The sequence below is a fragment of the Lichenostomus cassidix genome, chromosome 11, assembly GCF_008360975.1.
Source record: "Lichenostomus cassidix isolate B80296 chromosome 11, HeHo_3.0, whole genome shotgun sequence".
Taxonomy (NCBI): Eukaryota; Metazoa; Chordata; class Aves; order Passeriformes; family Meliphagidae; genus Lichenostomus; species Lichenostomus cassidix.
This window is the reverse complement of record NC_139492.1, coordinates 19,152,404-19,177,198: the sequence shown is the minus strand read 5'-3', so window position 1 is coordinate 19,177,198 and position 24,795 is coordinate 19,152,404. Positions and strand designations below refer to the sequence as shown.

Sequence of the window (24,795 nt, the reverse complement as noted above, 5' to 3'; positions counted from 1 at the left end):
CTCTGCCAGGGTCCCACTGGCCAAAGCTCCTAGGCATGTGGGTGCTCCCAGCAGCCCTTTGCAGCCCCAGATGGACAGGGGCAGCCACACAGGGCAAGAGAGAGGGCAAGAGGCTCCATATTCACAAGTCAACAGATCCCAGGTCACTGCCAGAGCTTCACTCCATGGAATCGCCTGCATGTCTCCTCCAACTCTGCCATGAACACCACCGATCTCTGTGGAGGGTTTGACACCAAGGGCCAGTGAGCTGAGCCAGCTGGCCAGCACGGAGGGTCAGGAGTGCTCTCCACGGTTTCCATAAACAATGTTGAGGAAAATATGATTAATTTTCAGTGCTTGGAAGCGCCTTTTACATGTTGCCACTGTGATCTGATCCTGGGAAATACTGTGTGGCACAAAGGAGTTGGGGTCTGGGCTGATGTTTTTGGGAAATCACATGCTGCATGTGGTTGTCTGGTGGTTTTACTGTCGTGGCTGAGGGAAATGCTTCTTTTGTGTGCACATTCTTGGGCTGTCGATCTCATGGGCTGCTGTCTCCACACTGCTGGTAGGTGGAGTCAGCTCTTGTTTGTCTTTCCAGCTGCCTGGTAGCTCTGGTGGGGACCAGGACCCTGGTGACATGGGAACGTGCTCATCCCCTCTGACAGGCTCAGGTAAAGCTGGGTCATCCCCTGAACAAGGCACAGGCCTGGGACAGCAATCAGGGCACCATGGGGCTTCTCTCAACTGATGCTGGAGCAACCACATCTAGATCTTCCCTCCTGCTTAGCCAAGCTGTTTTTAAACCTCTCCAGTGAAAGGTAAAGGAAAAGTACATGGAGTGAAAGCAAGGAAGGCAGAGGCCGGAATGGCTTTGCAAGGGACATGTTGTCTCTGTCAGATCCAGCCTTGGCACACAACTTGTCTGGAGCTGGGAGACATGAAGTGGCTATGCAGAATAGGGACCTGCCTTGGATGTGCTGATGCACCACTTCCCCCATGCTCACCCGCAGAGCTGGGTTTTTGTTTCAGGAGTGCTGACCATCACTTCACCACACGCCCACTGTGCTGAGGAGCAGCAGGGGGAATTAGGGACAAATCCCAAAGCCGGTTGTTGGAAGGATCTCTTCAGAAGAGCAACACCGCAATGCAGGGAGGCGTCAGCATCTCCCGAGACACCGCAGAAGGTGCAGGAGGACCTCTACATCCCACTCTGCGCCCCAGCCTGCCAGTGCTGAGGTTGATAGGAACGGCACAAATTCTGCTCTGGTTCTTTCCTTAGCAGAAGCCAGTGGGGTCAGCACTTTACTGGACTGGGGTGGAGTGGGAAGCCTCTGAGCCAAAGCAAACTAGGCACAGCCCATGTTTTGGAGTGGCTCTCAGACACATCAGGTATCAGGTGCATTTGGCAGCTGATTGCCCTGTGCCCAACCCCACTGTGAGTCTCCACATCAGCCCTGCACTGGTGGGATCCCTGCCCCACGAGCCCCCAGCTGCCCAGCACAGAGAGCTGCTCTCCCCGCCCCACACCTGCCACCTCTGCACTACACTGCACTCCCAGGACACCACCTTTAAAAACTGAGGGAAAATACCATTCCCCCCGTTTTCCAGCTGAGAAAAACAAGACACCTATTAGGGAACTGACTTGCCTAAATTCATAAAGCAGGCAAGCAGCTTGCTCTCGTGACAATGATTATTATTAGCAATGATTAATAAGATTGACAGGAGTTTTACCACTGAAGAATTTCATTCGAGGACCATATAATAATTATCTCATAAACAAGAAACAGCAAGTTATCGCTCAAACAGCCATGGATGCCTATACTGACTTCTACATCCTGGATTTTAGAAATAAAGGCAAAAGTGTACATTCCACTGCCCACCAGAAGGGTTTACTAAATGCTAGCACTGACCATGGTCGAACACCACCCTCTCAGTGCCTGGGCATCATGTGCAAACTGCAATCAAGAGCAAAGTGCTGGCAACTGCAGCCAGGGAGACAGGAATGCTGAGGAGAGGCTGCACTGATGCCCCCAGCCATGCAGCAAGGTTGGTGCAGCACCTTGATGTTGGAATACCTGCCCCAAGCTTCAGGTACTGGACAAGGGGGCTTCATCTCTCAAGGTCCTGGAGTGACTCCAGGACCCACACAGCACCAGCCTGTTCTATGTAGCTGCAACCTGTTACTGTCAATTAGGCAGAAATTACAGATTCAAACCCCCATGATGTTACTTTAGCCAGCTGAGCCAAGCACCTGGCCAGCCAGGGAAGGTAACGTCACCCTGCCCACTGGCACACAGGCCCTGCTGCTTGGCTTTCCTTTGAATGACGGAGTCTAGCCAAGCCTGGTTACTATATGCTTTCATAATATTGAAACAGAAAGAGTCAAGAGTTTCTGACAAAACTTGATGCAACTTGCTGATGGCTCATTGTAATAATAATGAGCAGCCTAGTGCAGAGTTCAGGAGTGTGAGCTTTCACAAACACTGCACTCGGTTCCTCCTCCTGCTGGATACCCACCTTGGCACGCCTGCCCTGTCAGACCAGTTTCCAGTAGAAGCAAGGAAGAGGCTCTGTTTCACACCTGACAGAGAAGCAGGAACAGGGAATGTGCAGGGGGACCAGGCCTGGGGCAGGAGCCAACCCCTGCAAGCAGGCTCCTGACACCAGCAGCAGCTTTTGTGGGGAAGCCTCTTCTCCCCTGAGCACTCTTCAACCTTGGTTTCCCATAGGAAACCAAACTTACAGACTCCCAGTGACAAACAAGGAACTTCCATTTCCTGGCTGACACCCCTGTCTTGCAGGGGGAGCCAGCACCAGGATAAGGGAGTTCCACCACCTCAGGTGGGAGGCAGAGACCTCACAAACACTCCAGCAAACAGAGCAAAGATTCATGAGATAATCTTGCAGATAATAAAACAAAAGCTAGAAATGACTCTATCCCAAGGACTGATCATAACTGGTGGTTGCAACCAACATGACAAACATCCAAAAGAATGCAGGTTTTTGGAACTCTTAAAAAAAAAAAAAAAAGTTAAAAGCAGAATCATCTCTAGGTTTTTAACAGTGGTTTGTACATTTGACCAGTCTGTATGTCTCTGTTATTTATATGTGCCTATGAATTACTTCCTGCACCATTTTTATCTCCTACATAAAAGGAGATAAACTAAAAGGAAGGAATGGGAGAGCTTTCGCTTTATCCAAGAATTCAATTCAAAGACTCAGTTTGCAAAACAAAAAATGACCCCCAGTTGACACAGGCTGTCCACAAGTATTCTCCCCAGTCTCCACAACACTTTGCTGGTTAGTGAAAACATACCAGCCAGGAAGCCAAGATGGAGTAAAACTTTTTTCCAATGCTGTTTCAAATGCTGCTCCAGGCCCCCATGGAACAAAACATGAATCAGCCCAGGTTTTACAGTCTTGAGGAGACGGCCCGAAAAGCACTGGAACGTCCTGCCCCCTCCCCTCTAGCCTGGAAAGCATGTTCCAAGCCCTTCCTGCTGCTGCTGGCCACGAGTATGTGCCTGTGGGGAGGTGAGTTTATCAATCACAGCCTTCAGTGGAAGATCTCCTGTCTCACACAGGATGGATGCAACCGGATCAGGGGCTGCCACCCCCCTCGCCACTATAAGACAGGAGATAGGAATGTCTCACTGTCACAGCAGGGTTATTAGACCTAATTACTGTTTGCAGCGTGCTTTGAAGTTGAAAAGTGCCAAGCATTATTTTAATATTTTAAGTACTTTGATGATTAAAAACACACAACCCTTTGGTAATAATGATTTAGTAGTACTGTAGAGTAAGCAAGTTCATGTGAGAAGCCTGCATTGTCTCTGTGCCTGAGCCTACTCAAACACAAACAGCTCCCCTCTGACATCATGGGAATGCTGCAGCCCCAGCCCTGCCTTCCAGATAATGCCTGGTGCATCCCAGAGACTACCAGCGTGCTGGAAAACCCACAACAGACCACCTCCTCACCATCAGCATCCCTCTCGTGGTATTCTCAACAGACCTGCCTGTTCTGACTTCATTGGGGAAAGTTTCAGTGTTAGAGGGGACAAAGAGTGAAATTACTAATAATGTCCTGTTATTTCTAGTGTCACAACCGTGTGGAACAGGGATCCTATTTTAGCCACAAAATGTAACTAAAACCCTCCCCTATGGAGTACAATCCAAGAGTTCAGTTGTAGGTATCACTGCTGAAGATAAGAAATTCGTTAAGGGTCCGAACAGCCCAAGTTAACACCATGGAATATCACTCCAGTGGCTGCCATTCCTGTTGGCTTGGGACCTGGCTGTGCAGCACAGAGGAGGCGCAGGCAGCAAGGGCTGCAGACAGAGGACAAGGCACAGGCTGTCCCTGCCCTGCACAGAGCCAGCACCTGCCCTGAGCCCCCAGCACGACCATGCCCTGCTCCTGCTGGGAAAGTGGCACTCAGGAGCTCCTGACTTGTCTCACAGCAGCAAGACAGACTGGAGGGAAAAAAAAAATCTCACATTGCTTCTCTCCTTGAGATTCTTCCCCCTTCTTATTTAATGAGCGAAGGCTGATAAGGACACTCAGGGAGAATCTCTGTGCTCTGCAAGCTCTGGTCCATGACTCGCTCAGCTTCCTGAGCATGGCAGCCTGAGCTCTTCACGCCTGGCTGACCAAAGAACCGTGCCTGTTTTAGTTAGCAATATTAAACATGGACCTAATTGCTTGTTAACTGCTTCAGACGCCATCTCTGCCGTGACTGATGTGACAGCAGCACCAGTACTTGTCTCACGCCAGCACCTTAAGTGACAGCCTCCCAAAGCCTTCAGACTACAGTGACATGTAAACACACACACAGGATTAGTACACAACAACATTTGCTCAAATATTTCCCAGCTACCATAACAGTGAAGGAAAATACCCACATATTGCCACAAAGCCCTGAGCAAGTGGAACCAGACACAAGTGGCTGGAGCTGAGCAAATGCTTCTGCTGCCCACTGCCCACTTCTGGCACGCTCTCCATCACTGCTCAGTCAAATGTTAACTTTGACCAGGCTTGAAGTGGTAATTTTGTTTTGCAAAATGCCCTGGGCTCTTAGTCTGGGGCTGCTCCAATTCTGAGCTGGTCTGTGGTGCATCCATGGACTGCCTACACTCCCAAAAGCACTTTTCCAGCCCAGGGACCTCCCAAAGGTCCTGCCTACAGCAGCAGCATGATGGGCACCACTGCCCACCAACCTCTGGCCCACGCTGCAGCTTCGCTTGCCATGCAAGGAGTGACTGTCCCTCTCACTTCGTGACACCATCTGATGACTGAGGAACTGGGACACACAGAACTCAAAAGCTGAAGGGGAAGTGAAACCTCCAGAACCTAAACCAGTTTTCCACAAACCCCCAGGTTTGACAGCTACTATTTCTGAACAGTGGAAGCTAAATTTTAAGTCATGAGATGAGTCCAGGAGCTGCAACTTCAAGAGAAATACCAAATTTTACAAAGTCAATAAATAATTGAAAACATTAAGTAGTGACAAGCTACTCCTGCTACCTCCTGTGCCCAGTCACCTCTGGCTAAAACAGGTGCAGAAGTTTTCACCCAGGAGGGCTGTTTCCTTTCAAGCAGTAAAGGAGGTTTGCCCGCCCAGGAATTGAAGATGTGCCAAAAGAAAACAAAAACCTCCAAATACTTTTTCTGTTACCATTCCTCCTTTACTTGCACATGAGCTGGGCCCACAGCTCCCTATCCCTCTCTTTGGCTCACACTGCCTCCCTCCACAGAGGTTTTCTTTCTAGAGGGTTTCTGCCATTCCACCCACTGCAAACGGAGCAAACCAAGGCTGCTTTAGACCCTCAATAACTGTTAATTAAACTTTTCTCCTCGGTCTCCTACAGTGGTCTCACACAAAGGCACCAGGCACAAGCTCTCTGTACCGGGGTCCTGCGATGAAGCTGCCACCACAGTCAGGGTGCCAGGAGGGGATGGAACTCCAGCCCAGCCCCTGCGCTTGGAGAAACTTCCATCCCCCCCCACCACAGCCCCCTCCCCTCCTCATAATGCTCAGGCTTTGTGAAAGAAGGGGTGAATTTCTAGGGCTTTCAGGAGTTTAAAGATAGGGCAAGAAAAAAAAAATCAATGCCAAATTCCTTTGAATAGAAGATACTGCATGTTGGCAGAAGCCACTTTTCACAGACTCCAGCCGTTTGAAATCTGAAACACTAAAAAGTGGCTACTGTGGATGTGCTGTATTCTTCTTTTCAAAGCAATCTGGCACACAATTTTGCTCCCCTGTTCCAGGACCCAATCCTGCATTCCTTTCACGCTCAGACTCCCATTGACTTTAAGGAATGCAGGATTGGATCCTAAATGTGTGCTTTACTCACACAATAGCTCCTCATGGTTACGATCTATTGAGAAAGGCACACTTTAAAAACCATTTGGAACTGCAGGCTCATCCACAAGGCCAGAATGCCTGTAAAGATCTCCCATTATTTCAGGAAAAATGCTCAGTGTCTGAGTTGCACACACACACAATCACACGTTTTCCTGGTTTCAAGCTGCAGGCACAGCTTAGCTTGAGATGCATCAAAATATTTTGAGCACTGACCTGATAGCTCCTAAAGAAATCATGTGTAATTTTAGGTTTTGGAAAAAAAGCAAAACTGTGGGGAAAGGGGAAAAAAAAAAGCCACCAAAGCAAACATATAAGCAGCTGAATCTTAAGGCTGTTTTTTCAGAGAACTTTTGTAAAAGCCTGTAAAAGACCTGCTCTGGCTAAGACAAAACAGAGCCTTGCACTGCTATTTTTGAGGATGCTGTATTTTGAGTTACAAGGCTATTACGATGCAAATCTCAAATGTACAAGCTTTTTACTCGGCCATAAACACAAAACAGTATACATTGTCCTTTCAGAAGAAAAGGTTTGCTGCTAAAATAGCAGAAGCCCTACGTAAATAACCAACATTCTTTCTGCCTGAGGTCACTGACTTGGCCTATTCAATTCCGGGCTAGTCTGGGATTTGACAATCTAAGCAGGGGAGAGGCCCTTTCCTTTTTTTCAAAAGAATGCTGGGATTTTATTTGAAATTTAAACTCTTGCAAACAAAAGGTGGCATCGTATGTTGGAGGCCTATGAAGGTGGAGTACAGGATGTGTATTGTTTTCTCCCTTTACATAGGGTCTTTCAGGAAAGAGTATTCAGAGTCTGTGAACAAATTCTAATAAAATATTATCATCAGGTAGACAGACATAGCAAAATACGAAAAAACATTTCAAAGAGATTAGGAGATTCAATTTCAAGAAATATTGATGCAGAAAAAGCATAAAAATTTGTTTTAAATGATAATTTAAATGATAATTTAAAATAAATTATTTTCAAATTAATGATTGGAAATCATTCTCTAGCTTACGTTCCTATACTAATTCATATTTGTACACCAAAAAAGAGCTTTTCAGTGCAAATTAACCGTGGCTACAAAGTCAGCATTCATTCTCACTCTCCATCTCGTCGCTCTGCCCTGGGGAGGCAGATGGTAGTTAACTATTTTTCCTCCCAATTACCGTTGCCCAGCTCTTACTTGGACTCTCACAAAAGCACACTCTTGCATAATACAATTATCATCTCCCTTCTGGGCTGTTATCCAGGCTCTGCACTGCCCTGTGCCACCTCTCCAGGCGGAGCAGCCTCTGCCACGCCTGCACCTCTGCCGGATTTGCAGCTCTGCCTCGCCTGCACCTCTGCCTCCTGCACCTCTCCTGGATTTGCAGCTCTGAGAATGGAGCCGCACCGAGAATGCACCGCCACCCCTCCGGGCTCAGAGCTGCCCGAGGTGCCATCGTGACTGAAAAAAGGCTCTCTTTGCTATGCATTCACTACCGTGTGCTAAAATCCAGATGAAAACACAGCACTTCATCATTCTGACATGTCTGTAGCCCAAGGTAAACTCCAGACTCTCCTCTGCAGTTTACCTTAACCTGCCATGATGACAACTTGAAAGACTTCATTATCTTGCCAAGGATTTTGCCCCTTGTCAGCCACGGCACCGAAGGGAACACCTCTGTACCCAGTGGGCGCTCCTTGGCTGAATCCCTGAATCCCTGCACTGCAGACTTCCACAGAGCTCACCCCAGCACAGCCCCAAGTGGATGCTGAGGACACGGAAGGCACATTTCTGAGGTGTGATGGGCACATTTCTGCCCCAGCCTCACTGCATGACTGCAGCTGTCAGCCTCCAGCAGGACTACGTAGATAGATAGCTAGTATCTTTTGTTACCTTGCTGGAAAACCCCACCTTTCTTGGCAGGGTATCCATAATCTCTGTGCCATGTTTACTCTAGTGTGGAATTCTCCCTTTCTGTCTCCTCCTACTCTTTGGTCAGGTTATTTAACCAAAAGGTTGCTTAAAGCTGCAGGGACAAGAAGCTCTCTGACCTCTGGGACTCTGGCAAGGCGTTCCTGTGCAGACTGTATTATAAACTTAGCAGATACTTTCAGGCTTCCATATAATTTGCAGAAGTTAAAATTGGCAGATGTTTCTTTTCTCTCCCGCTTACATATTTATTCTATCCCATACCACCCATCAATTTCAGGGTTAACACATAAATTATTTCCATGCATCTCTAACAGTAGAACTTATGATCAAAAAGGGTTTGCAAAAACATAAGCGAAGTACATATTTAAAAGCAGAAATCCAACTGCCTGCATTGATCTAACAGCTACTTTGGGCCTATACATTAACATATATCTTAAAATGTATTACTTAACAAGCCAGCAAGTGGCAACACTAACAAGAAAATGTAAAACAAGTGCACTCCAAGTGTACTTCAATTTAATGTTTTCCCCCAGGCTGGGTTTACAAATGTAAAAAAAACCCACCAAACCATGAGAGGCCTCCCCACCATTTGACAAGCTGGGAGGGCAGCTGGTATACCTCTTCCCCCAAGGTAACTTCCACAGCGGGAAGCTTTCACCATTCCATTATAGCCTCTTGTTTGTTATCAGCAAAGAATTCCAATTTTCCAGCTGCTGCCTGTAAGCCAGGACTTAAAAGAGTACTTGTCTTATCACACTATCCCAGGGTCCAAGTGCCAGCCCAATCCATGGCAGAGTAAATCCATCACCGAAGTGCAGCCCCTTCCAGCCCAAGCCCTCCTGATGCTCCAGGCAGGACACAACCTCCCCAGCAGACTTGCTGGCCCCTACCAGTGTGTCCTGCTGGGTGGCTCTCATTCGGCCTCCAGGAAGAACCACCACAATGTCAGCAACAAGGATCCATCCATCCTGGCATCCTGTCTCCAGCTCTGGCCAAGAGTGGAAGTTCACTGGCAAAGAGCACTACAGACAGGCTCACACAGGCTGCAGTGTTCCCAAGAATAACCTCTCAGCTTCCAGCAGCCAGCACTTAAGGCCTTCCTGCACCACAGGTTGCATCATAACTATTATGTTTAATAGCCCCACTGGACCAATCCTCCTCTAATTTGTCTAATTCCTCTATGAGATCATTTATACTTTTGGCCTCCACGCTGTCCCTATGGCAGAATCCCACAATTTCACTGTGCATTGTATGAAACATTCCCTTTTGTTTGTTTTGAACCTCTGCTGATCTCAAGCTTCTGTTGCATCCTAGAGAACATGGCAGTGTCTGAAGCCATCACCACCAGCCTAAAGAGCTCTGCAAGTCAAGGTCTGAAACTTCAGCTGCATCTGGACCTGAGTGGGATGCAGATCTCCAGCACAATGGGTATTTTTGTCTAGCAGCATTCTGAGACTCTGCTCAGGTCTTTTTTGTACGATACAGGCATGGATACACACAAGTGGAACAGAGTCCCTGACTGAAAGCTCACACTCTGTGAGAGCTCCTGAAGGATACAGGACCAACCTCGCTAGTTCTGCACTGCCCCAAGTTCCTGAGCAGCCTTTGTGAGGGGTGAGCTGCTGACAAACACAATGGGAGGCAATTCCTATGGGAATACATCCAAGAGAAAAAGCTACTGTGTTGCAATAAGACTAAAGGAAGACAAGACGGAAGAAGGAAAAAAGATGTTCGATCCTCAGCATCATGTGGATATTCAGAGCAGGGCAAGAACCCACTGGAGACTCCACCTGACAACCAGCAAATGTGGGGTAAGGTTGCTGGACTGAGGGTACTGCAGACCCCTTGCCATTGCTACCAGGTTCTTTCCTGATCATTGTCATTGGTCTCCATTCAAGTAATTGATCTCCATTCAAGGTCAGCCTCAACTAAAAGTCCCAGCTTAGCCAGGCTCTGAAACAGATGACGAGAAATCCAAGCAAGAGCTGGAGGAGCAGCCAGGTTGCTGAATGTCAGCTTTACATAGTGTGAGCTGCAGCATCACCTCTCCTAACATATAAAAAAGTATGTTGAACAAAAGGAGTGGACACAGCCCAGTCCTGTGGCAACATGCAAGAGAGCCTCAAGGGACATGAGCAATTTCCCTAAACGCTCTCCTGTGCTGTCTCAGAAAAACACGAATGGATTTGCACAGTTCACTCTTCCTCCCAGTAGCACTGTGTGAGTCAGCACCCCAGTGTGAGCAGCATCAAAGGGTGCTGCTGCTGAACCTCCACATGCCAGCAATGCTTGGTTTGAGTCACATCCACAAAGTGCTCAGCAGCCAGCACCAATGGCACCCCATGTTGGTGAAATCAAGCTCACAGTGCACAATTCTCCTTCCCTAGAGATAAATCTTTGTAATGAAGTGAGATTGTTAAGATCCACAGTGCCTAGAAATGGCATCTTGAGCAACAGCTGTAACTCTTTTCTCCATGGGATAATGGCAGAATGTATCAGGGAGTGGTCCTTGGGTCCAGAATCGCTAAGAAAACTTGGAAAGGATGGTACACAGTGAAAAAAATATTTTCAGAATGGCAAAGTGTTAAAGCATCTGCCAGTTTTGAAGGATATTCTTTGAGTTTAGATTATTTAACTCTAAAAATTTGAAAGACCTGCACAGAAAACTGTTGCTCACACCGAACAATTACACTGATGTTACTTCAGATTTATCCTGGGTAACTTGGAACAAAACCTTGCTAGGATCTTAGATATGTGTTTTAGACAATATTCCAGTATACTCTGCTGCAAACAAAACAAACCGGAAAATTATAGTTGTACTCAATTACTGAAAGGAACTGGGGCTTGCTCAACCAATTTGAAATCTAATCAAAGATCAGCCCTCCTCAGGCTGCCCTTGATATTTTGTGGTGGACTGACCACAGCTTCCTGCAACAGGTCACATTAGTACTAAACCCACAAGCAGCTCCCAAGCCAGACGACTGAATAGGTACAGCTCCTGACAGTACACTCACTTCTTTTGGCACTCAGGTACAATAAGGATATTGTTCTTTTAATGCTTAGTTTTCCTTTTAAGAAGTATGTGAGATTTCAGCCAATTCTCCACAACGATTAGTTCAGGATGAATGTACTTAACTCAGGATTCAGCTGGAAAGAGCCCAAGTAGATGCAATCAATTTTGTGCTAAATCCCCTTCCTTCCTCTCTTCTCTACCCAGCATGAGACATCAGCTTGCCACTACAGCCAGTGGTGACTAAGATACTGCAAACCTCTGCCTTCACCCATGTTCATAATCAAAGCTGATTATTCCTTCTGATTTCCCCCAGTTTTTGGGTTTTGCATATCCTGTTCACTTGCCCAACATTTAGGCTAGGGGGAAAAAGCTCTAGAAGAAAATACGAAAAAGCAGCTATACGGCAAACCACAAACACCAAATGCATTGGCTCATGTGACCCCCAAAGTTAATGATTCACATGTGCATGGAATCAGCTGCAGAGCTTCACTGATAAAGGATGACTTTCCCCTTTACACGAATTTTCAAAAGTCTTTGAGGTTTCGGTGTGCAGGTACTGTACAATCGGCCAGCTTCTGTGCTGTACCATCTCCCTGTGTGTAAACCAAATTATCTTCATCATCATCATCTGAACCCCAGAGGACTTCAGAGAGAGCAGCCACCGACCAGCCCCATTCTGTGAACCAGCCTCATGCAGCAGGGCCTGAAACAGCACTTTTTAACAACAGGGATGATTTGCTACTTGAATCTAAACAGGGTAATAAAAAGTACCATCTGTTCAAAAACAAGGCTTAGAAAACATCATCTCTGGCTCTCACCTGCATACTTTCTTAAGAGAATAAGTAGATGATTTCCAGCCTTATTTTCCCAAGTGTATACATTCTGCTTTGTTAAATAACTCGTGGAATCAGCAGAACAAGTCCTGGTGGCTGTGTGCTCTTTAGGCTTTCTTCCTCTAGTCCAAACTTTTGGTTGTGCTCCTCTACCAGTAAAAAAAGTTTGCACGTGTATCTCAATACACACACATTTATGCATTTATAAATTATATACATCCACCAGTGAAGTATTTTCTTCCTGCGCCCTAAAGGATCATCATGGGGTGCCTGCACCCCTCTTTGAAGACTGCTGCTCCAGAGACCACTGCACTATTAATACTGATTCAGCAAATTCTTTCCATGGGTCTGAATTTACACTGCTGTGGTTCCTAAGGTCAGTAATCCACTGACTCACTCAATAAAGTTATTTGCATTACTTCCAGGAAAATTTTTGCAGGCAGTAAAGTTGGAAGAGTGACAGTGTAGAGGAGCCAGGCAGCCAGGGGAGCCGTGTGACTGAGGTCCTGTGAGTAGATCTCATTTAATGTCAGGACACAGCACATTCATGTTTTCGAGCACACTGACAGATGACCTCTGAGATGTAACACAAATAGTCAAAAATGACTGCTACATCCATTCCTCCTTTTAAATATGCTCTGAATCAGATGCCTTTCACTCTGCACAGGCACAGCTGAAAGAGCTGGTGGCTGTGTTCTGGAAGTGTGCTGGCACTACGTCACCACACCAGCAGAGCCAGCCCAGCTGGCTGGAGCCAGAGCCACTGATGATGTTACTTCAAGCAGCAGATACTTCAAAAGTGTCTCTCCTCCAATTCCCTGCCTGTTGCCTGCCTGGCTCATCATTCATTTTTATTACCACAACTCCAAACATGGTGCAAGTTCGCAGGTGTTTGGCAAACAAATAGTCAATGCTGGAAGGTCTTAGGCAAAAAAAAAAATCATCTTGGGGGCTGGTGGAGAGAAGGAGAAAGCACCAAGCCTAAGGGGGCACCCAGAGCTGGGAGCACTACTAGAAGCCCTTCCCCAGCCCCTGGGCTGCAGGACAGGGGCAGCAGGGCATGGCAGCACCAGGGCCTGAGCTGAGCACAGGGAAAAGCAGCAACAGCAGGTAAGGAGGTGCATGGGGCCCTGAGCAGGAACGGGAAGGAGCACAGGGCTTTGTGCAGCCACAAAGGGAGCCTGTGGTGACAAGAGCAGGACAGCACACAAAGCAGCGAGGGATCCTGTCAGCATGCAGCCAGCGCTGCTGTGCCACCAGAATTCCATGGGATGAACGGGCAGAGGAAACTGAGGGTCCCCATGCAACTTGAAACCTGGTTCTCCAGGCCTGCCCCTAACACCACAGGGCAGAAAGCACCCATGGGGGATTTTGGGAATGGCTTTACAGGGCTCAGTAACCTCAAAAACAATGGAGTTGACCTTGGCCCCATTGCAGAGGCCATGACTGTCAACAGCCTCCCCAACACTCTCCTGCCCCAAAGTGCATCTCCCAAACAGCATGAGGTGACCAGAGCCCTTGAAAAACCCTTGGGCAGAGGATGCTTTGCGAGGATGAGCGGCATTTATGGCCCTGCAAGCTTCCAGGCCTCTCCAATCATGTCACATACAAACAGAAAAACACACTGAGCTACATCTTCACCCATCACTTGGCTTTGTGGGACGTGGCACAGACACTGAAATGCTCTTTACCACTTCAGCTTCAAGGGTGGGTTATTCATTGCCCAGGAAGAGCTGTTTTGTGGGTGAAATGCTGAAGACCCTGAGCACCCACTGCCCCTAAATGATGGTAGGAGGTTACTCTGGCCCATGGCCACAGGACATGAGCTGTTCTCAAGTACTCAGTGTGTGGGAGAAATGGAGTGAGAGACCAAAGTGTCCAGCGAATACTCAATGCCATTCCCAAGGAACCTCAAAACCATTTCCTCCTCACTCCCTAAATGCCCTGAGCCTGCAGGGATGTTTGGGGCAGGTGAGGAACATGGAACTACACCTGAAGTTATTACACTCCTGCTTTCTCCACTGCTTAAAGTAAATAATCCCCATTAATTTGAAGCCAGGAGCCCTCAGGAGAGGGGGGGTCAGCAAGAGGGCACTGTTTAGGGGACAGCTCAGCATTGACAGCACAGTGCGTGATCTCTGCTCCATCAGTCAGCAGTCCTGGGAACTGCCAGAGGGAGCACAGATCCTAGAAAGAGAAGAGCACTGGATGTGGATGGACTGGGCACTGGCCACCAGGGAGGCCACAGTGGGGTTTGCTTCAGGTTTCCCTTTAGAAAGCATTCACTGTACCTAATTCAAGACTGCGGGATCAAGTTTGCAAGAGTGACGATTGCCTATTTTCACTTGTGTCAGTTCAGTGCAGGGCACCCACGTGTAGTGTTCATGCTGGTAAAATAATAGGAATTTCACAGCAAAACCATAAGATAATTCCTTATTATTTCCAGCATGGCGTTCATAATCAAAGCAATATTGCAAAATTACCTGGTTTTTATACAGCTACAGGGAAGAGGCTTACCTGGGGCAAACGACAGCATTTATGTCAGTGTGACTGGAGCAAGCTCCTGCTGCCCAGCTCAGAGCTCACGCTGCCCTCCATGAACTCAAGAATACCCTGACACTAACAGAAACTGGATTTGGCCATGAGTGATGATAAATCTAGAAAGTCCCAGAAGCTTTGGTCAAAGTCAGGATTTTCAGGAAATGACATATTTATTGGAAACAAGGGAAAAATAGCTTTCTGGCCAAGATTGAATTTACTGAGTTTCTTCCTGTTCTAAGGAAGTGAGGCAGAGAGGGGTGGCTGGAAATAGGAGCTCTTCATTACCTAGCTTCAAATCAAGCTAAAATTTCCTGAGAAGTCCAAGGAGAAGAGACAACATCCACTGCTGGTAAATAACTCTGACCTGTAGAAGTGAATTTACCAGAACCAAGCTGGTCAGTCTATAACAGTAAGTTTATAAACAGACAAAACATTCAGTTTATGTCAAATACCAGGGGTTACCAAAGCACTTTCCTTGGTGCCCAAGGCCAGCCCACTGCAGCTATAATCGGCCAATCCTCCCGAGTCCTCTCATTTCAACGAGAAAAATTTATGGTTGTTTATGTAGGCTTCATGCCAAGCCTGTTTCTCTGATAAGCTTCTCTGGTGCATTTGTGTCTCACATCCGATTTAGAGTTCTCTGAATACTGGAGACAGCATTCCTTGGATACTGAAAATAAATTAAAAACAAAACGTTGGGCTTGGACAGAGGAATGGGAACGCTTTTGACGTGGCCCAGGCACTAGGGCTCTTGGGAGTGGTGCTGGGAAAGCAGGCTTTTTAAAATCTTGCATTAGCCCATTTATTTAATGATATATAATCCTCAAACTGGTCCCCCATAAACTGTAAATATGCATTATTTGAGCAAGTAATTAGTTTTAGTAGCATGCAGTAGCAGCTGTATGGTTTGGCCACCAGATACTGCAAATGTTTCCTCCAGCAAATGCATCTATTTGTGATATAGAAATAATTACTGAAAGATTTATAAAACTTCTCACTGTTCCAGTACTTTGATCTCAGGATCTCCACATAATATCAAAATACTGAAGGCAGCATCGTATCACCCATGACAGGGAGGTAAGAAGGATTATGTCCACATGGGCCAACGCAGACAGGGGAAGGGATCTGCCCAAGAGGAAAAGGAAGCCTTAGCAAGTGGAACAAAACCCTGTCCTCTGCCTCACTGGGCTGATCTACCCCTTGGTGACCAATATCTTACCAATCCTCCCAGCTAAGAATTTTTCCTCTCTTGTTTGCCAATACCCTCTGCCAGAAGAAAGTCTGAGTGCTAAAGTTTGCTGCCACTGTATATTTTATAAGTGTGAAGACAAACTTTAACCAAAAAAAAAAATCCTTTCTTTTGTTTTGTACATGGCAAGATTCTCATGGAAAAGAGCTTTTCTAGACTCACAAGAAATCAAAGCATCCTTAAGGTGAAGAGTGGCAGTGGAAACCTTTCATCTGTAAAATGAAATTTGCAAGGTAAACCCCAGGCTACTTTCTGGTGAGAACTTTAATGTGTTTTCAGGCCATACAGACAACTCTCCCTGGAAATAAGCAGTAAACAGGAATTAAGGATGAGATTGTAACCCAGCCTGGATGGGGGGGATAGATGAGGAGCAAAGCTAGAGCCCTCCTGCCAGACAGCACAGGAGGTGAAGGTCACAGGAGCAGCAAGACCAGATTTCCTCTTCATGCTGTGTCCTCTGCTAAGAGCTCATTAGGCTGGGCTTGCAGAGCTGGACTGAGAGGTGGCCTGGCAGGGGGAGAGGTCCTGGCCCTGCACTGCCACCAGGGCACCGACAGCAACGAGTCTAAGACTGGAAACAGCAGGAAAACAGGTAACAGAATAGGAACAGAAAACTATTTGGAAGCTTGGAAAAGGAGTTTTGCTGGTGAGGAAGGACAGACTGAAGTTTCCAAGGCTGCAAAGTGGTATAATCCTGCCTCCTTGATATAGGGATGATGAGCTGCCAGCAGTCCTTAGACACTGGGAATTCCAGAATCCAGGCAAAGCCTAAGATTCACACAACAAATCAAAATGGGAAATTACTAGGGTCCAGTAAGATTTCAAACAGTGCCAAAGGCAAGAGGAGCTCACTATTTTCTGGAGAAAAAGAAACTGATATGCAGTTAAGATCTCAACTAAAGTCATCCATTGTCCCTGTTTGAGATGAAAAACGAATGATGCCCACACAGAAATTATAAGGAAGCCTGCATTCTTCAGTAGCCGAGCAGACATATCAGAGCAAATGCCGGCAGAAAGAAGGAAAAAGACAACATACGGCAGATGGAAAACTTCCCACAAGACACGTCAGAGACAAAAACTGAATTTCAATCCTTCCAACACACCAGGAAAGCAATCAGGTAATGGTGGCCCACAAACCACACTTTGGTCAGTCCAGAGCAGCAATGGTGAGATTAACTCCAGAGCAAAGGAAAGGTGCAGATTCACCTAATGCCAGGAGAGCATCCAAGGATACACAGCTTTAGGGTAGGCTAAACACTCGAGAGCCTGAATGTGTTTACACACATGGACAGGCTTTGTGTGAGGACAAAATGTACTGAGACAGGCACTGGGAAAGAAACCATTGGTTGGTTGTGGGTAGGAGAATGGATTTCCGGAGTGCTGAAGGACAAAACTGATTAACTGCATGTGCGGACATAGAATTGACTAATGCTTGAAGGAGTGATGATGATCTATATTACATAAGAAATTATTTCAGAGGCTTGGTTTTCAGACAACCAAAGATCAAGGACATCACTAAAGCATTTTTTGCACTTTGCTAAATATATAGGGACAACATACAGGCGAAACAGATCAATAAAATTACAGGAAACCGACCCTGTGTTTCTCTATTCACTCATTCTCTTCTTCACTTTTTCCTTCCACCTGTTTTTTTTTGTAACACTTAAAAATTACAGAACCTGGAAATGGGAAACAGAAACATCTGTTGACAATGTCAGTGACTTGCCTGTGCTCTGTTCCGGATGATCTGGATTTCTTTCCCTTTGAGAGATGAACTCAGCAGCAGCCCAAGGGAATCTCTTCTTTTGTAGAAACTGAGGTGTGCTCCAAGAAACATTTTAAATGGATAGAGGGGAAGGTAAGAAAGGAAAGAAAAAAAAGAGTAGAAGGAAAGATTGAACACCCAAAAGATGCGGGTTTTGGATAAGACAAGGGAGACCTGCAGATAAAAGATGCCAAACAGGAAAGGAGGAAATTTTACCAAATCTTGTTACTCTAGTCAATAGGTGACATCTCAGACCCACAAAACTGTGCAGGGAAGTGATTAGGTTTTCTGGAGTTTTTACAGATATAAAAATCAGAGACATAAACCTTGTTAATTAAAGCAAATTTTTTTGGTACTTTATGTGTTTTCCAACCCCTGAAAGGATCACAGACGCTGTCAGTGATTGGTTCCACATTATGAATACAAAAATGTTGGGGAAGGAATACATCTATGGTCAGTCAATCAACACAGTGCAAAGTTTCCATCCTGAGTTGCCAGGCAGCCCCCATCAATTAAAATAACCATCAAAAGCCATATATTTCAGGCTGGAATCATTAATAGCAGAATGCAATTACAGCCTTTCAAGGAAACAAGGAGACAGATATAAACCACCAACCACCTACTGATCACATGCCCTCTGATCACCAGAAGTAGAGAGCAGAAGGTTTTCCCAATTCCCTATCAGCCAGTTCCTGATCCCTACCACCCTTCCCTGGGACTGAGCCTCCAGCTCTACCAGGGCTACTAAAGCAGCTTTCAGAGAAGAGCAACACTCTGGATCAAGACATACAACAACTCAACCGAAAAAAGCTTTAAGCATGTGGACCTTCAAATATCTGGAATGTCCCCATGGAAGTAAGGCAACCCAGATGAGCCATCCCTAAAAAACAGGCTCTCTCCTAGAGCTGTACTAAGTTTAAATTGGTTACTGAATTGAAAACATCTCATGCCATGACTTAACATTTACAGCACAATCTGTAGGAGGGACCCAGCAATAGACTGCTTTATTTCAAGCCCAGCACACAGATCAGTACCCTGCTGGGCCAGAGCTACCTGGGACAACAGAAAGCAATACAGGGAAATACAAAATGCCTCCTAAAATGTAAAACCCAACTAAAAAAACTTTAAATAAAGAACAGTTTCCTGTATCTATCCCATCTCAAACATTTCTGATGACCCTTTTCCATCCCACTGTTTTTGTTCTTCTAAAGCCTGAGATATTATCAGGTTAACCATGGATCAAGATAAAACACTTTTCTAGCAATCAGTACCCAAGGGTACTTGGGCTCTTACATGGCCTGGTACACAAATTGAACTTTTAATTAAAATTAAAACTACATTCCTTTGCTGAGACTCAGTCATGGCTCAGAGTCTTGCACAGGGGAGCCCAAATCACGTGAAGCCAGGTGTCATCTCTGCCATCCACTGCCTCTTTCTACAGTGAGCACCTCCTTTTGGTGAGTTCTGCACTGGGGGTTGGCTGGGACTGCTGCTGCAGACAGACTTGAAATAGCTTTATCCATCTGTCCTGATAGGTGTTACATGGGAAGCGTGGGGCAGAGCACAGGCTGTAACTCATCCCAGAGCTGCAGAGTGACTCAGGCAGAACTCTGCCCTCCTGCAGCAGCAGCAGGAGTTCTCTCAGTGACATGCCTACACCAGCCACAGTCGGTGGCACAGACAACAAATCCTTCCTCGTACCCAGCCTTGTGCCTCTGCACAGTGCTCAGCTTTTCCTGCGAATCACATCTCCAAGGATCTGCCCCACACACAACAGGATCTGCTGCCAGCTCGTTACGGACTGGAAACCACCAAACATCCAGGTGGCCAGGGATTGAATCCAACCGCGGGCTGGAGCCGCGGATGAGCAACAGTGGCAGGCATGTGAGCCAAGGGGGTTGGGAGGGATGTTCCCACAGCACAGGACAGCATTGAGTCACTCCTCAGCTTGGCCCTTGAGCACCAGGGCCTCTGGTGCCTCTGGCAGGTTTACCAAAAAGCCCAACATTCAGTCTGCTCCAGTCCAACAGTATGTGGTTGGAAAATGGCAGGGGAAAGCATACAAGGACAGGAGCTACCCAGCAGACTGTCACTGCATGGCCCCTAGCAGCAATGCCCATGAATCCCTCTCCCCTTGATGCCCAGAAGCGTTGCACAAAGTGGCTGCAGAAAGATGAGCAGATACTGAACCTGCAACTGAATCAGTGAAAAGTCAGCCACGGGGAACCAAGGATGAGACACTGACACAAACACACACATTTGTACCACTGGGATTACCAGTGCTAATGCAGGTGGACAAAGACTATAGAGCTATAGAGGCTCATGGATTTGACACCGAATTTTATTTTATGCAAAGTCATATTCACAGACAATATAATTTGCAGCTACAAAGCAAGTACTGGCAGTGTGCAATTTGGATGCAGCGACTCATGCCAAACTTATAAATACACTGTGGGGACAGAACAAATATGAATTAAAAATGAACCTTCCACTGGGAATTTGGGTATTTTAAAAACTCACCAACTGCTGTAAATATACACTGAAGGGACACAGCTCCCTTAAGATGTTCTGTGCCTTACTACCACCAAGAGCAAACAAAGGTTCAACTTGGGGCAGTAAATACGCAAAAGACCATTTCCAGTGTCACAAGGAACTTCTCTGGGACACGAGCAACCTCCTATTAATAGACATCTACATCCAGTAGCACTTAGTGGCCTCAGACAGAAGTGAAAAGGCAGGTTGTGCCTGTGACCATGAACTGATTCCCTTTTCCCATCAGCTGAGGGCATGAGCTGGTTCAGAAGTGCCTTCTTACCCTCAGGGTAATAATAACAATACTCCCACTTTGGTTGTCCCACTTGGACCTTTGAAACCAGCAGTGCTGTCAGCGCTTCCTGGGATTCCCTCCCAGAGACCTGGATGAGCCTGTGAAGGCTGGACAAAGGCAGCAGCACTGCCCATCATCACCTGAACTGGGACATCTTGATGAGCTGTCTCTTGAAATGAAAGTGCTGAGTGACCCCGAGAGTGCTCCAGGCTGGCAACAGCCACCACATGAGAGTTGCATCCCTTCGGATGCTACAGTTTGCTTTATGTTTCTGGTTGATCTTGCCATGATTTCCTGTGCCTTAAAACCAGCAGCAAAAGCTGGAATTAAAGATGAATGACATGCTCTAACATTTGCCTTCACATAGGGGAGCAGAACATGTTCCTGAGTTTTATGGTGAAATACGTCTCAGCTCTCAAAGTGCAGAGGCTTCAAACCCTTAGCTCTGCAAAGATCATTCCCTGACCATCTCTAACACCTCTGAGTAACAAAATAGCACACTGATACTCCTCACTGTAAAAATTTATCTTACTAGACTTTCTACCATCATTGCCACTGGATTAAAATTTTCAGCCTGAAAAGACACTGTGGATGGCATTATGAACTGCAAACTAAAGGTGCCTGATAAGTTACCTTCTTCAATGAGTATCAAACAGAGTCCATTAATTCCTACAACTGTTCACCTGCACTTAGCTCACACAAGCAATCTGGCATTACAGCAATTATCCTTCAAGAAATCCTGTCATGCTCTGAAATCTATCAACAGGAATTAGACTATGAGCTTTTCAGGCAAATATTTTTCAGCTCTTGTCTTCCATAAGCAAAATCTGCAAATGAACCCCTGCCAAAGCCAAGATTTCACACTTAACAGAAGGAACAGAGTATGCTGCTGCCTGAATTAATATCTGTTATTTAAGATTCAGCAAAGCAATTTTACATATGAGTAATACAACATATTTAAACACATCTAAGTGTTTTGCTGAATCAAGGCCTAAAAGAGGTTCTGTTGGTGTCAGGGCTGAGAGCGAATCTGCATTTAAAAACCATCCTAACAAGCTTCAGTTGTTTCCTCTAAGAGATTGTGAATCAAGATCTACATTGAAATACTTGGATCTCAGGAAATCAGATCACTTTGGCTTCTACCTTACCTGAAGAGAATTATTTGACCTCTGGAAAAAAGCTGTCTGAGGAGGACAGCTTTAGGCAGAAAGCTGTAGGGGTTTACAGAGATGGGGCAAAAATCTACTGACAGAGGAAGGATCTGAGATGCTGAAGTTGCTCAGCTACGGGAACAAGGCTCAGCCATCCAGAGCCCACTGAACACATTTGAGACAGAAAAGCAGCACAGAAAACATGCCCAGTAAGTCATCTACTCTTCCTTTCTATATTAATTCTAATCTCAGTTTCCTGGTGAGAGCTCCTTTTCTGGAGGAGATCCTGTACAACTCCGAATCAATAAAAATCTGAGGGTTTTTTTCCCCAAAGTTGCCAAAACCTAGGAAGACAATGAAGAGATTTACCGTCTGAGCATTTTACCAAATGTCTAAAGGGGACAGAGTCTCCTGTTTATTTACTGTAAATAAACAGGAGACTTCTATATTTGTATCTGTAATACTTCCTCATCTTTCTACATTCATGTCCTCAAAGAGGAAACCACTATCACTGCAGGAGACCCCAATAACTCCCCTTCCACCCTCACACCTCCACACTGGCAAGGCTGGAGCCCTCACAGAGGGCTCAGAGCCTAATTTTGGGTTTCCTCTTAATTACAAGCAACACAAACCCCCCAGCAATGGTGTGATAAACAATGGTGGGAGTGGGAAAGGAGAGCACTGGGAGCTTCTGGGAAGGTAAAGGATGGCCTGTCCTGGCACACACTGCCCTCTTCAACCAGGACACCCTGACAGATGGCATCTGGAACTGAAACTGAAGATAAATTCAAAGAAGTGCCTAAGAAAGGCCACTGACTCAGGCAGAATTTCCACTTCCCTGCACAACTGCACTTGTCTTTGCTGAGTTGAAAACGCTCACTGCCAAGTGATGAAATGAGGCCTTGGAGGCTCCATCATTCATTATCACATTTCAGCCTGAGTGGTCTCCAAACCACAACTTTTCCCAAGGGTTTGAAATATTATTTTATTTATCTTTTAATTGTAGCTGGTGAAGTATTGAGCCCTTATCTAAATCAGATGTCTTCAGGTGCAGAATTATTGTTCTTTGGTTATTGCCTTTTATTTTCTACAGCCATTATATTGAAAGTAAAACTGAAAACTGCTGGAGGTGAGCTCAGATCATTCTTGTTATTTGAGGGAAGAAAATAAAGACTAATAAGGAAAGGCAACTGTGTCCTCTTACTCTCAAATGTCTTAAGTTGCATCATGATGGTGTGGCCAGGTTTTGGTGGTGGGGTGGCATCTGTGAGAAGCTGCCAGAAGCTTCCCTGGTGTCCAGCAGAGCCAATTCCAGCTGGCTCCAGGATTGACCCAGCCTGGCCAAGGCTGTGCCCATCAATGACAGTGGCAGCACCTCTGGGGAACGTTTAGGAAGGGGGAGAAAATCCCCATGGAATTGCAGCTGGGTGGGAGGAGCAGCTCTGCAGACCCCCAGGGCAGGGCAGGAGGGGCAGCAGCTGCTCCAGGGGCTGGAGCTGAGATTGGCCTGAGCCTGGGGTGCAGCCCATGCAGAGGCAGCTGTGCCCCATTTTCTCTGCACATTCAGCTGAGGATGGCAGGGATAGAGAGGCTTTGGTGGGCATCTGGTGTCCAGCCAGGGCCAACCACCCCATAAATACGCACAGGAACTACAGCATGTACACTGGTTTAAGCAGAGAAAACCAATGGACATCTCTAGTCTCCTGCCAAAGTCTCAGAAGAAGCACCTGTGTGTGTGTGTTGTGACCCTTGCCTAACAAAGATCATTAATGATCACTCTATCACCTAAAGCTTGGCTCAACTTAAAATAGTCCCTTAAAAGGGACATTTGGTCTTAATTTGAAAACAAGGAATAGAGAATCTGCCACTTCTCCTGCTTTTTTTGTTCCAGAAGTTAATCATCCTCATTATAGAAAAACTATCCTTGATTTCCTATTTGAATTGTGTAATTTCAGCCTCCAGAAAAGAGCTCTCTTGTGTTTGTCTCTAGTACATATGCAACCACTTTCCAATGCTGTTTTATGGTTCAACTATTTACAGGCTCCAGCCACATGTCCCTCGCATAACTTCAGATACCCAAAATACACTGAGCTCTTGTGATTAGCTTTTCTCCAGCCTTTAATCACCTATGTAAGTTCTTCTGGGCCCTCTGGGGTTACCCTCATCCATTTAAAGGTGGGCACCAAACCTACAGCTCAGGATAGGTCCCACCAATGTCACAAAATGAGCTCCCTGTTCATAAACTGGAGTACTGTAAGAAGTTCCCAGTTGGTTGCTTGTACAAGAGCTCTTGTAAAGCCTTTTCCGCACCATTCTCAAGGGTGCTGTTCCCAGAGACAGGACCTGCACACCTTGGTCCCAAGGTCTGGAGCTACTGGCACCATACTGAATCACTCTGGGTTTTCCATGGGCTGCACAGTCCGAAATATAGCGAGAAACTAAAGAGTTAATGCAACCCCCTCTTCCCAGCTATGCCATTTGATCCTATTTCAGAGGTGAGTTGAGAGGAAAAGTTCCACTTTAGGCTTACCCATGAATGTAGCTGAAGCTAAGCTTTGATCAGGTGTTTTACCTGCACTCGTCAGCAGCACAGCCCCTCTCCAGTGCCCAAACACTCCCCTCCCAAGGGGGTTCTATCAGAGGTTGCAGACAGAAGGAAATCCAAGACATTCTCACATGTGAACCATCCTGGTGGGTGACAGCTGGGCCCTGCAGCCCAGAGCAGCACAGGGAGAGGCTTGGAAGACAACCTGAAGCATCTCCCTGTGCGTGTGGTGACTCATGGGAAGCCTCCTGAATCACCAAATTCCAGGGCACTGTGGGGTGGAGCAAACCATGCTCCAAGAGGACATGTCTCAAGTTGCCCCATGGTAGGTGTACACTGGCCACACACACACACCTCACCAGAACAGTCAGAAAAGCTTGTTGTGTGTTTAAATAATTAGGTTGTGTTTGTATTTTGCCGTTAAAATACACTTCTTGTCCCTTATACATTTTTCTAAGGAGCAGTGGCCGGCATACAGATCCCCATGGTAGCAAACATGCAGGCTGAGTACTTAAAAACAACATTTCTGCCCCAGAGAGGAAGCTGGAATTCAGCCATGCAATTAGGTTCAGTTAATGCTGGCAATGAGTGGATAGACATTAT

At 46.3% G+C, this 24,795-nt stretch overlaps 1 protein-coding gene across 2 annotated transcripts in view; it reads right to left on the bottom strand.

Annotated features, from left to right (window-relative positions):
• The window catches only part of WTIP (WT1 interacting protein), an 83,390-nt gene that overhangs the window by 27,289 nt on the left and 31,306 nt on the right, over positions 1–24,795 (bottom strand). The window contains exon 3 of one of the 2 annotated variants that reach the window (XM_085072049.1): positions 20,007–20,816. The exons of the other annotated variant lie outside the window; for it this stretch is intronic. Within the exon in view, the coding sequence (XP_084928175.1) occupies positions 20,554–20,816 (263 nt within the window). The 3' untranslated portion in view covers positions 20,007–20,553. Of the gene's footprint in view, positions 1–20,006; positions 20,817–24,795 lie in introns of those variants that run through there. 2 annotated transcript variants of the gene reach the window in all.